Below are 13,546 nucleotides of genomic sequence, written 5' to 3'. Positions count from 1 at the left end.
GGAGATTTTCATCTGACCCAGATTCAGTAGAGCCCGTAGACTAATAATCTATGTTCAAACTGATGACGGCATGAGTACTGCATACTAACGCTAGATAATAGTGATATTCCCTAGACTCGTAGGGTCTTTCGGCCAAGCCTCTCCTTGCATGATCCCACAGATATAGACTGGAGCTATGATCCGGTAATTATCCCCGTGAACATGTCTGACTATCGCAGGCATACACGTACCAGCGATCAGCGCGACCTTATCCCCAGCCGTTATTCCATACGCACCGGCCCCAAACGCCCCCGAATCCGTCTTGAAGAAGGTCCAGAAATATGTGGCCGCGGTAAACAGCTCATGTAGTTCCGAAATCTTGTCGTCTGCCGAAATCCGATTGTATAGTTCCATCTCGGGGGTGTCGTCGATGCTCGAAACTTCCTGCTTTGTGAGATTGGAGGGAAGATCTCCGAGGACGTCGAGCCACTGCGAGAAAGGCTTCCGCATGTCGAGTTTGTCGTCCATCGACGCCTGGTTGAAGACGATCTGGTACAGGTCCTCGCGCCAAGTGTCGTAGCCGCTGCTCTCGTGTTCCATGTACGAGAGCGCGAGGCGCAGCACGCGGATATTGTATACGGCGAGATATTTCGCGATGTCGTCGCCTGCGAGAAGCCGCTTTTGCCTCCATTCGGGAGCGACTTGTTGCTCGACTTGGGTCAGGATGGAGTCGGTTTTAAGGGCCTCGGCGGTGCGGTAGCGGCCTAGGAGACAGGTTCCCAAAGCGGATGAGACCTTTCCGATTATGACGGCGGTGGTGCGCACACCGGTAGAGCCGTTCGGGAGGTCGACGAAGTCGAAGCAAGCTCTTGAGCCCTTGTTGGCGTGGTAGTCCCCTTTCGGTGTTGGAGGCGGCAGCGAGTTCGCCCAGTTCGGAACCCAGGAGGGCCAGTCGTCGGAGATGTAGTAACAACTCTCCACATTCAGACGCTTGTTGAATTTCATGATGGCTTTAGTAGTCTCCATGAATATGCTGTTTATCGGCTTCCTGTAATCCGGGTCTGGAAGCGAGATGCCGTAACTAACTAGCAGTCCGCGCAAACCGTATACCTTGTCCCGGGGCTCGGTTGCTAAAAGCCGACATGCTTGGCGGAAGAGTTCTTCTATTGTGTCGTATCCTTCGGTGATAGCGAGTGCGCGTCTTGGGCCTTGGAGAGATACGACGTGGGTCCCGAAACCGTTGTATAGGGTCTGGTTCAGGTTCTGTACGAGACTGACCCCTTTTTGTGTGCTGTATAGGTCGGACCATGATTTGATTAGGTTGAAGTATTTGAGGGTGACTCGGCCGTATATGAAAGTTGCTTTGCGACTTAGGGATACCTCTTGGACTACCCAGACTCGACTGAACCAGGTTATGCCCCAGAATATATCGTTGAGAGCTAGTATAACACAAGTGTTCGTGTAAGTATCTCCAAGACGACACATTGTATAGGGAGCTTACCCTTAGTGTCAATCGTACTAGCTAAGTCAAGAAGATGTTCCAAATAGTTCTCGTCTCCAGAAGATAGGTTTGCGTCGGCGAACTTGGCAAGGTCGAGAAACGTCTTTTCCCAGGACGGCTCTATCTTCGATCCAAGCCACACGACTACTTCCTCCGCGGCAGTATAGATATCCCCCATGATGCTCACTTGCTGATTACGCTCGATTACGGCTTCTGGGGACTGGTTGATGCATATAGCGTCAATCCATACCAACGAGGGCGCGGCAGAGTTCGCCGCTAGGTGTTGCAACACATTATTGCAGTTTAATGTGACTCGAATCGGCTGTCCCGAGCACAGAGCTTCTTCTGTAGGACGTTGGCCATCCCAAGAGTAAGAAACAGCTTTGAAGGATGGGCATTGATCCAAAGTGGCTTCTAAAAGCTCGAACTTGACTTGATCTTTAGTTGAAGAAGCTGGGAGTAACTTCAAGAGTCTGATACTATTCTGGGCTTTTAGAGGTACTTGATCGTAGATGTTAGCCATGTTCGATTTGAAGAAAGTTCCAGTTCTCTATCGACTCTTACTATTGAAGCGAAGTCGATGTTGGCTGGATAGCTGAAGAGTGGGCGCAGTTATAAGGTGACGGCGCAACATGTGAACGCGCGGGTTGGCAGGGGTAACTACTTGGATATATCATGGTAGTTATTTTTGGATATCATTATCAATCTAGTGATTGAATGACTAAACTATAGTATAGGGATTTAAATGGTCTAGAAATCCCTGGACCTTTTAGTGTTATGGTCGCTTGACTGGTGCTTGGGGGCCGTGACGAAACCAAGACCCATATGGAGCTGAATCCTAGCTCGCGACTATGAGAATAAGCGAACAATCAAGGATATTCGAAATACCAATAGGAATACGCGGAGGTAAAGTGACAGGAGGGTATATTTATAAGAGGATTGGTTAATAAGGGGGCTGTTCACTTTGACAACAAAACTTTGGAAGCTTGATTCAATCTGAGGTTTTATTTTCATCGTAGGTTACGGAATGTATCGGTCTAGCTATGTAATTTCCAGCTTAGCAGGTTGCACCTGTGGGGATATTAGAGCACTTGGTGCTTGTCTTGCCTCCAGTGACGTTCACGTCCGTCCAAGTCCAGTCGCTGCAAGATCCGTCACCGCAGAGAATATACACATCCGTGGCACTTGCCGCAACGGCACCAGTAACGCCGTTTAGAGTCAAATCGGTGATCGGAACACCGGTGGTAGGAGTGCCGGTCGGGCTACCGTTCTCATAGTCTTGCTCGATGACAATACCATAGCTAGTGATGTTGTTCAGAGTGATATCTGAGTAGGTGACGTTCTTAACGGAACCAGTGGCGTCGTACACTGTCTTGATGCGCACGCCGTTCTGCGAGTTGAGGATGCTGGAGTTGGAGATGATAACGTTGCTAACATCATTGTCGTCACGACCACCAACTGAGCCAATGCTCAGTCCGTGGCCACCTGAGCATGTGCCTCCGGTGAACTCGATGTTGCTGCCCGAGTTGATAGCGAGACAGTCGTCTTGGTTCTTGATGTTGGCGTTGATAATCTTCACTCCGTCAGACGAACCGACATCAAAGGCATCCGTGTTGTGACCACCAGCGGAATCACCGGCGGAGTTATCGATGGTGATGCTATCTAGGGTGAGATCGTTCGCACCGTTGACGGAGAAGCCTTGGACCGGCGTGTTCTTAACATTGAGACCGGTGATCGTCGAAGAGGTCAAGCTATGAGCATAGAAGAACTTCGGCTTGGTCTTGCCTCCGTTGCTGCCCTCTCCATCCCACCATTGTGAGCCATTGCCGTCAATGACATGGCCAGTGGCACCTTTCACGGTGATGCTAGTGCCAGAGACGCTGATAAGAGGGCCCTCCCATTCCTCGTATTCGAAAGAAGTGGTGCCTTGGAATGTGACGGTGGTTCCGGTGGTCAGTTTAGTCAGGTCAAGAGTCTCTCCGGCGGGAACGGTGATCCCATCTAGCACGATGTCTGTACAGGAGCTCTTGCCCGAGGACAGTGCGTCTGTGGTAGTAAAAGTACAGCTAGCCCGCTGCTTGATGGTTTTGCTTGGGGCCGCAAGGGCTAGGGTAGCAAAGCTAAGGGTGAGAAGCGGATTTGAATGCATTGTAGAATAGAACAGGCTCTGCCGAATGAACGAATGTCTGAATGACTAAGGTATATACAAATATAAACGAGTGATCAACCTCGAGAGGAAATAGAGAACCCTGGTTGAGGTGCTGAGGCATCGTATCACCACCAGAGCTCTGGGAGTCGTCGACAACTTATACTTCAGCATGATAGAACCCATTCCACCTACCTCTTTCAACTAGTGGTACGATGATCCCCCGAAGCCGTCGTCTTGAAAGGTAATTGCGGAGTACTCATGAACCCCTGAATTAATATGCAAGTCTTATTCGTGCGGGTACTGATCTGCACTGGGTATACTATTAGGAGATCAAAACTGCGTCCTCGCCGAAGAGCTGACGAGGTTACCGCACGGATAGTAAGCTAACACCACCTGAGCAGATCATCTAGAGAGACTGAATCGCACGGGTTTTCAAGGAGCAGATTTCCTATAACGGTAGTTGGGTGGATCACTAGTTGCATCGTGAGCCCACCGGGGCTGTCCTTGTCGTTTCATCTGATACGTTAGGGGTTAGACTAAAGACGAACGCGTATACCCGTAATTATCATTGGAGGTAAATATATGCGACAGGGCTGGCATAAAGGAGAACTTCCACCGGTGGATTCTTCGAAGCGTTGTTCTTTTTGAAAGTCAGTGGATGCGACATGTTATTTTAATCTGGACGACGACGGTCGACTAATATGAGCCGGGTCGTGATAGTATTAGATACCGAACGACCGGAACGCTAAGCTAGGGCTGGACGGACCACCCGTATTCTCCACTAATCATAAGCTCCCGCTGAGATCCGCTGAAGAGATCTAGGAAGATCGGCCTCTAATACTGCGCATCTTCTCGATTAGTTAGATTAGGGATTTACTCTCATGCTGATATATAATGTCGAGATAGTCCTACCAGACATCAACACAAGGAATTTTATACCAGTTGCAGAATTGGATTAGAATGGGAACTGGACGTTAACAGTCCCGAAAATTGATTTATTTTGACGACGACTCTTCTGAATCTGTGTGAATAACATCCCCTTAGTACTTAGAATCAGTAACCTTACAAGTACAAACTCTAAGGTAACCAATTCAAGCAGGTTCAGATGAATTCATGTCTTCAACATCTTTAATCGGATGATACACAATCACCTAAACATCTTCATCATCCTCCGGGGTGGTCGCCTGCTCGTCCTTGGCATCGGCTGATGTGCCCCTATTCTAGTTGTTAGTTCCACCGTTTACATCGTTTTATTTAAAGGATGGAATGGAAAATGAGCTTACTTCTCTGGACGTGTCTTTGCTTGTGGGGACCTATAGTCCTCATTTTCGCCTGAGCCCTTCGGTCTGGGTCTCTTGGAGCCATGGCGCGAAGTGCGCCCATGGCTGGCTGGACGTAGTAGTCCAATAGTCGGGTGGACTCTTGGAGAAGATTCTGTGCTACTTCTCATCGATTCGGATGCACGGATAGTGCTATATGTAAGGTTTTCACAATGTTGACTAAGTAAGAGTTAGCTGGGACATCATGGGTGAATTTAGGCCGTCTCGGATCCGTTGAGTTCGATATGACCGATGACGTTTCGGTTATTTCTTCTGTTGGTGTCGGTATTGGAAAAAGATAAGGAGGTTGTTTTGATTCATATATTGTATGAGCATGTGGTTTGATGTGAGAATTGTGACAGGAAAACAACACCGATGCCGCCATACTACTAGTCTTGACCGGAGGGTATGGGAGACGTTCCGCTTCCGCCGTGAGAGGGTTGAAGATGTAGCGTGTTCTAGAGGAAAATATCATTGACTGGGTTTACTTAAGCTGATGATGATATACTATATTGAAAGACTGTATTTGATAATAGGGTAGGCATTTTTGAGAGTAGTAGAAAAGGAAAACATACAGTAAATCTCCTCCAGAGATAGAGTGCCCGCATTGGTTCATTTGGGCCACGATGGCCTCAATTTGTCGTGGCGTGAGCTTTCCCACTTGAAGAGCAGCTTTTAAAAAATCGGTGTAAAAACCAGGCTCCTGGGCCATTGTTGTCATTAATTGATAATGGATGCCGTCGAGCGTATAATCTTGTTAAGATGAACGCGAGGGACGTAATTGGTGAAACGAAAAAGGATTTTTTGAATATTTTTGTCACAGAATAAGTAAGTGCTAAGAAGCCTTTGAGTAATTCTTTCGGGGGGGGGGGGAGTAGGTAGAGGTTGAGAAATGGAAGGACGTCCATGTTGACATAGAAAATTATCGTAGTCAATCAAGGAAATAATCGAACCTGATCGTTCGTCTAATTGTCAACTAAGTACCTGGATACTTGACTCACAAGCTGTCGACGGGAATGGTGGTGATGTAGTTGAGTACCTATATAAGGAAGATGTATGTGGTTTTCACAAGAAGATTACTACAAGATAGGTACTCTTAGGTGATTGGTCAATGGAACAAGATATTAAACAGTTCCTTGCGCAAGGAAGCTCACTCATTTCCTATCGTGTACATGGTAGATAGGGGCTATGGTTACTGCCTATCTACTCTGGTATAAAGCGTTTTAGATCGTGTCTTTACCTAGTATATATAAGTACATAGTAGGTAACTAGGGTAATACCACACCAGGAGGCAGGGGTTGATTATATAAGTAGTCACTGACTCATAGTTGCCATGGCCAACCTAACACCTGACATACAAAGCTTATAAGCATTTTTAAAAGTTTGTCTTCCAGCAACTAGCAGTGGCGCACTAAGAGAGGCTGTCTAGATTCCCTTCCCAAGGCGAAGAATTAGCTCATTGAGCTAGTCCGCCGGAATTGGTTGGTGCTCTGCAGCGAGGCATATCTTACCCTACGCCGGTCTTTTTGTCTCCGCGTAGGTTCGATTCGCATCGAAACCATTACTTTTAACACTCTTTTTTTCTTTCTTTCTTCAAAACACATTATGGACGTTTAACCCTTCCATAGGTATGTAATAATCGGATCTTGACATCGACCGGACTTCCATTGTACCTGTAAATCAGGACGGCAGGTCACTCGGAGTCATTGTATTTACTTTCCTAGTAGGCGGATATGCTCTTCTAGTACCGCGAGGAGGCATCGTACATCCATAGTACTTGCTGTATACTAGGTAGTTGCAAATATGAGGAATCAGTGTAGGAGCTCAATTTTACGATAATTGGATTGATTGACTATCCACGAATTTTTATTCCGATTAATACCTAGCCCGCTCAAAACTCCAGACTACCGATCAACGCGATGCTGCGATGTTGTACAGAAGCTTCCCGGAGACGTTCTCGTCTCATATTCCCAGGAGAAGCAAACGTGAGTTCTCGTTCTCTAATAGCTTCAGGCAAACGACGACGCAGCTCAAACGAACCGGCATTTGGCGTGAAAATAAATTTGGCACATCGTTGCCGTCCAGACCTCTAAGATTAGAAAATTCATATAGAATTCAAGGCCGCAATCACTATGCCTCGCCGTAATACCTATTGATTTTGAGTGTCAGTATGTCAGACTATTTAAGTAGAAAAGGAAGTGGGACTTACTCGGGTGGGCCATAATGATCGTCAGGTCCGGGTAATCCATCTGCTGCCAGAGCTAGAACTGCCGCATCGTCATCAGTCTGGTCGTCATTCTCAAGACGCTGTCGTTTTGAAGGTTGTTCTTCATCGAGAGCCGAGTCGTCTTGCGCTAGACCCAAGGAGTCCGTCTCCTCGACCGGGATCGCATCCATAGGTGCGGCATCATCATCTAGGTCAGCCTCATGGGCTTCGCTGGATGGCTTTGAGGAGTGTACTTGATCTGAGCCGGCAATAGGTGCTGGGGGCTGTTTTCTGGGTCGGCCACGGCCTGGGCCGGGACGTCGCGTGATAGGATTCTCAGTAGGGTCAGACCGGCGCTGACTATCACCATTTGACTCGGCTTTATGCTGAGCTCTGCGAAGACCTTGGAAGTGTTGACTAGTTTGAGTCGGTTAGTCCCTGCATGCAGTACTGAAGATATGGGATATTATTGTAGGTAAATATGTACGTAACGAAGACCTTGCTTCAATTACAGGGGACTAGAGATGTATAAAATCATATTGGGCGAGCTGGAATCCTACGAACGGCGTAAATCCGAGGGGTTGGAACGGGATCTGACATGTACAGATAACCCAGGATGTTGTCAGATGCGCGACGAGGGCTCGGTTGAAAAATGATAATTCGGATGAGAAGGGTCAATTGGAAAATTAGGGAAATCATGAGATGGCGCAGACAGAGGAAGATATGAGATTGAAATATAAGAGATGCGTGGTTTACTTACCGGCAACCTTCGTTAGTGAAGCCATAGCCGAGGGATCGCATATGGTTGCCAATGGTAGTCCATTCTGCGCCACTTATTACACCGATGTTCTTGACTGAGAGGATGGTGAAGAAGAGGTCTTTGTCAGCTCTGTCGTTCCAATTCTTGTTCATCTTGGACCGTTCGAGTAGCTCGGAGCCGTCGAGGCTAGAGCTGGAGGGACGGTACTGATGGTACTTAGACAAGTAGATGTGGGAACGACTATAACAATAAGCCGCTTCTGCACGTGCGAATCACGAAAATTGATAGAGATGGGAGCTTTTGAGAGGTTGAGAAGAATGGGCAGGGAGCTTGAATTGGAGCTACCTGAATTACGCGGTCCGAAGCACTTAGTGGGTTTTTGGTGGGTCGAGTCCTTGCCGGCACGGCGCTTAGTTGATTTCTCTTAGGTCTGATCTGGTCTGATGGAAACCCACCCAGGAGCACGGTTCATAAGATGATCCGGGGTACGGTAATATCAAGGCAAGTGCGAAGTACCTAAGTAGCTTTCAAGATTTCCCAGACTGTCCTAGATTGACTACCTAGGTACCTAGAGCCAGCTGGAGCTAATGGACCGGAATCACGTGAACTCGCATCTCAACGCAACAGCGCAACACGCTCTCACGTATGTAAGTAGATAGGTACCTATCCGAAGAGTTACGCAGGTCGAGCTTGCCACATCACGCCACGCGCAGTCGAGGAACGCAGTTGCCCCGCCATGGTAAGACGGGATCTCTCCGTTCCTTCCGAGAATGATCATAATTCACTTGTGGGGAAAGAGCGTTTGCTTTTTTTCTTCAAGGGGAAGCGGTACGTAGTACTTCTCAATCAGATAGTACATGCACGCACTTAACCCCCGAAATGGAAAAGCGCAATTGACTCTGAAACGTCACGTGAGAAGGCGACTTGAGCGTGAGGACCCCTGTACACACTGTACCACCGATTTCGACTCCAACGCGTCCCCAACCCCAGCCCCTTATTTTTCTTTTTTTTATGTATGTACATCAAATATCCATGAGCTACGCATGTATTTAATCTTGGACAATCCGATCATACCAAGTACTCCAAATCAGCTTAGCATCATGTCGTCACCCGATCGAAGGAATAAAAAAAGCAAACAAATTATTTGCAGCAAGTACAAGTACAAAATACATCTAGATACCTCGAGACCGCCTGGTTCGTTTGCAGAACCAATCTAAACAGAGGAGGGATCTCCCCCAGTTTGCCAGCGAACAACCCCGGAATCTATCGTATTCGAAAATACATATGTATCAGAGTGCAGCAGTCCTCTTTTCCAACTCACCAGGCCTTATCCATACCTGCTGCTAGTCGCCTGCAAAGTCATCAGCTACCTCCAAATAGAGCACGCTGTTCCTGGACTGAATGTCGCATTGTTAGATATGCGACCAATTTCCACTAAAGGATTATGGAACCATTGCCAATTGGCAAAGTAAGACAAGTCGCTTAGAGGTAGAACTGAGGGATCATGCTATAGGTACATGGAGCGACAGCCTCGATGTGCAAGTCGTCGAGTCCACTCAGTTCAGATCCCCAGCCTCCTCATTTATTTGTTAGTGACTCACACGTTTTACCACCCCTCGGTTCCCCTCCGAATCTCTGGGGCCATATCCACTTCACACACCTCTTTCGGCACTTTCTGGTTCGTAGTGTGGCACCAACTGGCCATTCGGGGATCGGTTCCTGAAGCTAGCTTCGTGTTACATTCTCTTTTTTTGCCTCGCTTGATTGGCAGACGAATTCCTTCAGTGAAGGCAAAATAGAATACCAACTTTTCTGTTGGGCTTCTAATAACCGAAACGTGAAGGCAATATACAGGCCAGATTCAACAAAAAATCCTTTTGCTGTTCATTATGCATATCAGCTACTTAGACTGCTAAGTAACTGTGGCTTCATGGGAGTGCTGCACCTAGTATTGTATGCTTCAACTATCACTCTTCCCTGTCCTTGCTCACGTTGGTCAAAGCCAGGATGCCGCGACTCTTTCAAGACCCCCAAGACCCCCAAGACCCCGGCAAGAAAAGACGATAGTACTTAACGGCTGACAGGGGGGATGGAAAACCACTTTACGCGGTGTGTGCCGCGTACCATCCCACTTTCGCGTAAACCCCACCATCCCTTTTGGCTCTTTTCGTTCCCTTACCCCTTGATCTCCCTCCTTGGCCAAGACAAAGTTGTCGATGATGCTCGCCTCGTTGGAGCCGGAGTTGCTAGGCAACCGTGTCTTTCATACTGTCCTCCATATCTATCCGTTGATGATAGAATACCAATGTGAACAAGCGTGCTTTTTTCATGCAAGCACTTAAAAGCTGCCTTGTTACGAACTATCTTTACCTTTTTAATCTACATTATAGCCAGCAGGACGGAACTAGATGCATTTCTCTCCCTCTTTCGACCTAGACTTTGATCTTTTACAATAAAAATATACCCTTTTAGACTCCTTTGGCTCCATTATCTCGGTATCAAACGGCTTCGTCTTGCCACTGTTTAGCCCCACCCCCCTCGTCATACCTCAGCTCACCATATTCGATCGACGGGCTTGATGTGATCCCTAAACTTACTTCTCAGGCTTGTTAGGAGCTTTATCTAGAAGCGTTGGCATATATTCCACTCGTCCTCCCTCACCGACTTTCACATCTACTTACTCCGTGACTCACTCATTACATTTCAACTCCACCTGTTCAGACTATTCTTAAATTCGAGTGCTGTCTCCAAATTGCCTTACACTTCGCTGTGCACTTCTTATTGAGAACGCTCGCCTCATTCGAATCCCATCTTCTCCCTATTCATCAAGCAATTGCCCTAGCAGAACGCCGCCATCATGACTGCTAGCAACAATGACAACGCCATGACTCGATTCCTGTTCGCTATTCTGAAGCAGAAGAACCTCAAGGACGTGAGTTGGACCCACCTTTGCGATGTATGTCGCATTTCTCGAGAAGCGGCTAACGTATGATCTAGATCGATTGGACTAAAGTCGCCCACGATCCAGTCTTGGGCGAAGGCAAGAAGATCACCAATGGCCACGCTGCTCGGATGAGATATTCGCGCTTCCGATCTGCTATGCTAGGCCTTGAGCCGACCCGACGAAATCGAACAGGTCAGCCGAAATCTCGTGTTTCCAAGTCGAAGAAGGAACCGAGATCAAGGAAAGACGAGAGTGTCAAATCGGAGCCCGCTCCAGATTCTCCTGAGCTTCATGACTCAATTGAGACACCTCCCCCGAGAATCAAGCAGGAGTCTCCATATCCTAGCTTTGAGAGTCGCCTCACTCCACGCCTCACTCCAGGACCTGGTTCAATGCCGCCTCCTATGCATCATACGTCTGGTGTCATCCAGCCTCGACTTCTTACACCGTGTAGCGATGTTGACTTATTTTCCCCTTCGCCGAGCCTCATGTCCAGCCCTAACAGCGATATGATCACTGCTCATAGCTCTTTCGATTACCGTGCGTCGCCATGCCCTGACCACAACGATCCGATGTGGCCGAGCGTTCCATCATTTGCTGCCTACTCACCAACCTACCCATTTGACGAATACGGAGCTGGACCTTGCGAACACCCTCAGATGCATCCTCATCCGCAAGTTCATCTAGGGCTTCCGAGCCAGCCAATTGAGCCTAACGAGGATTGGGTGGACGTGAAACGTGAGGCATCTTGGGACGACTTTTAATGACGGGCTGAAGATATGAGTGGGCGAGGCAATTGGTCCTCGCTATTGGTCTACATGACCTCACGAATTATGACCAAGGGAATAAGTTGGTTTCTAATAGGATCTTGAGTGTGCAATGTATTTTTTGGGGTTGGAAACGTGTTATGAGCTCGTCTTTCCAATTTCACTGATGTCAAAATTCAGGCGTTTGGGGTATGAAAATGTGGTTTATTCCAAACGTGTATCTGTGACTCTACATGGTTGAACTCGGTCCTGTCACTTGGTAAAACGACATCGGCGTCTCACACGGCGTACTTGGATTCTGGTTGCCAGGAGGAAATACCATAGACACTTGGATCAAACCCATTAGGTCGGAGTATATTGAAGCTAGTGCTGTCTGAATACATTGTGTGATCACTACAGCGCCGTGTTTTGAATGTTCGTGTGGAAAACATTCTATCTGAGGTTGCTGACGGAACGGAGTGGTTTGGGCTAAAGACTGGCGGTTCTAGAAACACGACAGGCCTCAGGTTTGTTGTATACAGGTGGACAGGGGTAGGGAAGGGTAATTGCATCAGCCGCGAGTACTACAAGGATTCTTTGGAGTTGAAGGACACCTAGGACAATTCCTCGACCCATTTACCTAGGGTATTTTCTGCTAGGATTGTTAAGGGGTCTCGCCATAGTATCTTGAAATACTGACAGGTCACTTTTGGCCCTCTTCGGCCTCCACTATCACAAACCCCCGCGCGCTCAAGCCATTGAATATCATTGACATGGCCAAAATAGTATCGATAACGTATACCCTTGTCGTAATTCTCTAGCCATACTTCCATATTGGAAAGGGGCATTCACTCTTCTTTTTGCACAGTTGCTCCGGATGGCTGCAAAAGTGGGCTAGTGTATATTCCCGTCCGGACCGGACCCAAGATCCCGGTACACGAAACGGGAGGAACGGCTGCATGTAACCCTGACGACCACGATTAAGCATATTGGATCGTTAGATCTGGGATCGTAGGGCTTGTCCCACCCCACCACGACGTCAGCGGCTAGCTTATTGGAGTATTCGAGGAGCGTAGGACTCTCCCCCCTTTTCCCCACGCATTGACACGCGCATATAGGCGTAGTCACCCGACACGACGGCTGAAATTAGTTAACGCCGTGCCTTCGTTATAACTTAAGTGGCTTCATTAGTGCTTATTCTTCGCAACGTCTAGGCCTATGAGGGATTTAATATCCTCGTTATCATACCCTGCTATTACGTGGAAAATATATAAAAAAAGGCCGTGCTTTTTTTTTTAATTCTTTTCGGTTAACATATAACGTGTCGGTGAGGGACGCAACCCGGACGGCCGCCCACCTTGTGGCGATAAGGCTAGACCTATAGGAGCCTCAGAACTTGAAGAATTCTTAGTTATGCGCGGTCTGTGATCGTGGGAATAACGCTGCAATCAACCGTGAACCTCGTAATGGGGGTTTGTTGTTGCACAAACTTTCCACCGGCAGCCCAGATGACCCTTTTCAGTGACCTACCCCTCTGCCAAAGAATCTCGCCGATCTTACATCGTTACTCCGGATCATGCAGGAAGCATCTCCCTATTGTTACCTCATCGGCCCTCTGCTTCCGATATCGTGACTTCAAACGTGGAGGGAATGTTCGTCGACATTTGAGCGGAGAAGTACACAGTCGAGACCCTTAACTTCTATCGTTGGCCTGCAGTTCTGGCCGCCCCCCTGGATATCTTAGAGTGAGTCCAGGGATTGTATGTATACAGTACGTCCAGAGTCACTCTTCACTCTTCGAAGACCTTTGAATTCAGCCGTCATCAAATGCTACCTCGGAAGCTCCCCGGTGAACATTACAAGCTACCGAAGTTGCATTTTGTCTTCTTAGGGGCGATAGACGTACGCGTATACTCTAGGTATGCGAGTGAATAGTTAGTAG

The 13,546-nt window shown here is 47.9% G+C and overlaps 4 protein-coding genes across 4 annotated transcripts; 1 reads left to right on the top strand and 3 right to left on the bottom strand.

Moving 5' to 3' along the window:
- On the bottom strand, positions 1–2,086 carry F4807DRAFT_466969 (heterokaryon incompatibility protein-domain-containing protein). Its single transcript, XM_048002434.1, has 2 exons — positions 1,481–2,086; positions 1–1,418 (listed from the first exon to the last, which is right to left on the bottom strand). Exons 1-2 carry the CDS (start codon positions 2,001–2,003, stop codon positions 91–93), a joined length of 1,851 nt encoding a protein of 616 aa, XP_047855106.1. The 5' UTR covers positions 2,004–2,086; the 3' UTR covers positions 1–90.
- Positions 2,087–2,466: 380 nt separating this feature from the next.
- On the bottom strand, positions 2,467–3,756 carry F4807DRAFT_421939 (glycoside hydrolase family 28 protein). The gene has a single exon (XM_047997622.1). It carries the CDS (start codon positions 3,627–3,629, stop codon positions 2,538–2,540), a length of 1,092 nt encoding a protein of 363 aa, XP_047855105.1. The 5' UTR covers positions 3,630–3,756; the 3' UTR covers positions 2,467–2,537.
- A 3,020-nt stretch (positions 3,757–6,776) lies between these two features.
- On the bottom strand, positions 6,777–8,549 carry F4807DRAFT_421936 (uncharacterized protein). Its single transcript, XM_047997621.1, has 3 exons — positions 7,915–8,549; positions 7,158–7,571; positions 6,777–7,097 (listed from the first exon to the last, which is right to left on the bottom strand). The coding sequence occupies exons 1-3, from the start codon at positions 8,064–8,066 to the stop codon at positions 7,079–7,081; spliced, it is 585 nt and encodes a 194-aa protein (XP_047855104.1). The 5' UTR covers positions 8,067–8,549; the 3' UTR covers positions 6,777–7,078.
- Positions 8,550–10,242: 1,693 nt separating this feature from the next.
- F4807DRAFT_52751 (uncharacterized protein) lies at positions 10,243–11,763 on the top strand. Its single transcript, XM_048003161.1, has 2 exons — positions 10,243–10,846; positions 10,912–11,763. The coding sequence occupies exons 1-2, from the start codon at positions 10,772–10,774 to the stop codon at positions 11,620–11,622; spliced, it is 786 nt and encodes a 261-aa protein (XP_047855103.1). The 5' UTR covers positions 10,243–10,771; the 3' UTR covers positions 11,623–11,763.
- The last annotated feature ends 1,783 nt before the right edge of the window (positions 11,764–13,546 follow it).

Source organism: Annulohypoxylon truncatum (assembly GCF_022578515.1).
Source record: "Annulohypoxylon truncatum strain CBS 140777 unplaced genomic scaffold F4807scaffold_12, whole genome shotgun sequence".
Lineage (NCBI taxonomy): Eukaryota > Fungi > Ascomycota > Sordariomycetes > Xylariales > Hypoxylaceae > Annulohypoxylon > Annulohypoxylon truncatum.
The sequence above is the reverse complement of the archived record's forward strand: the minus strand, read 5'-3'. Positions and strand labels throughout refer to the sequence as shown.

Excerpts from the sequence above, each read along its gene's own strand:
- F4807DRAFT_421936 (XM_047997621.1), bottom strand. The coding sequence starts at position 8,066 with ATGAACAAGAATTGGAACGACAGAGCTGACAAAGACCTCTTCTTCACC. Across the intron at positions 7,572-7,914 it reads TTCACTAACGAAGGTTGCCG|TCAACACTTCCAAGGTCTTC; the intron begins GTAAGTAAACCA and ends GACTCAAACTAG.
- F4807DRAFT_52751 (XM_048003161.1), top strand. The coding sequence starts at position 10,772 with ATGACTGCTAGCAACAATGACAACGCCATGACTCGATTCCTGTTCGCT. Across the intron at positions 10,847-10,911 it reads AGCAGAAGAACCTCAAGGAC|ATCGATTGGACTAAAGTCGC; the intron begins GTGAGTTGGACC and ends CGTATGATCTAG.
- F4807DRAFT_421939 (XM_047997622.1), bottom strand. The coding sequence starts at position 3,629 with ATGCATTCAAATCCGCTTCTCACCCTTAGCTTTGCTACCCTAGCCCTT.
- F4807DRAFT_466969 (XM_048002434.1), bottom strand. The coding sequence starts at position 2,003 with ATGGCTAACATCTACGATCAAGTACCTCTAAAAGCCCAGAATAGTATC. Across the intron at positions 1,419-1,480 it reads TAGTACGATTGACACTAAGG|CTCTCAACGATATATTCTGG; the intron begins GTAAGCTCCCTA and ends GTGTTATACTAG.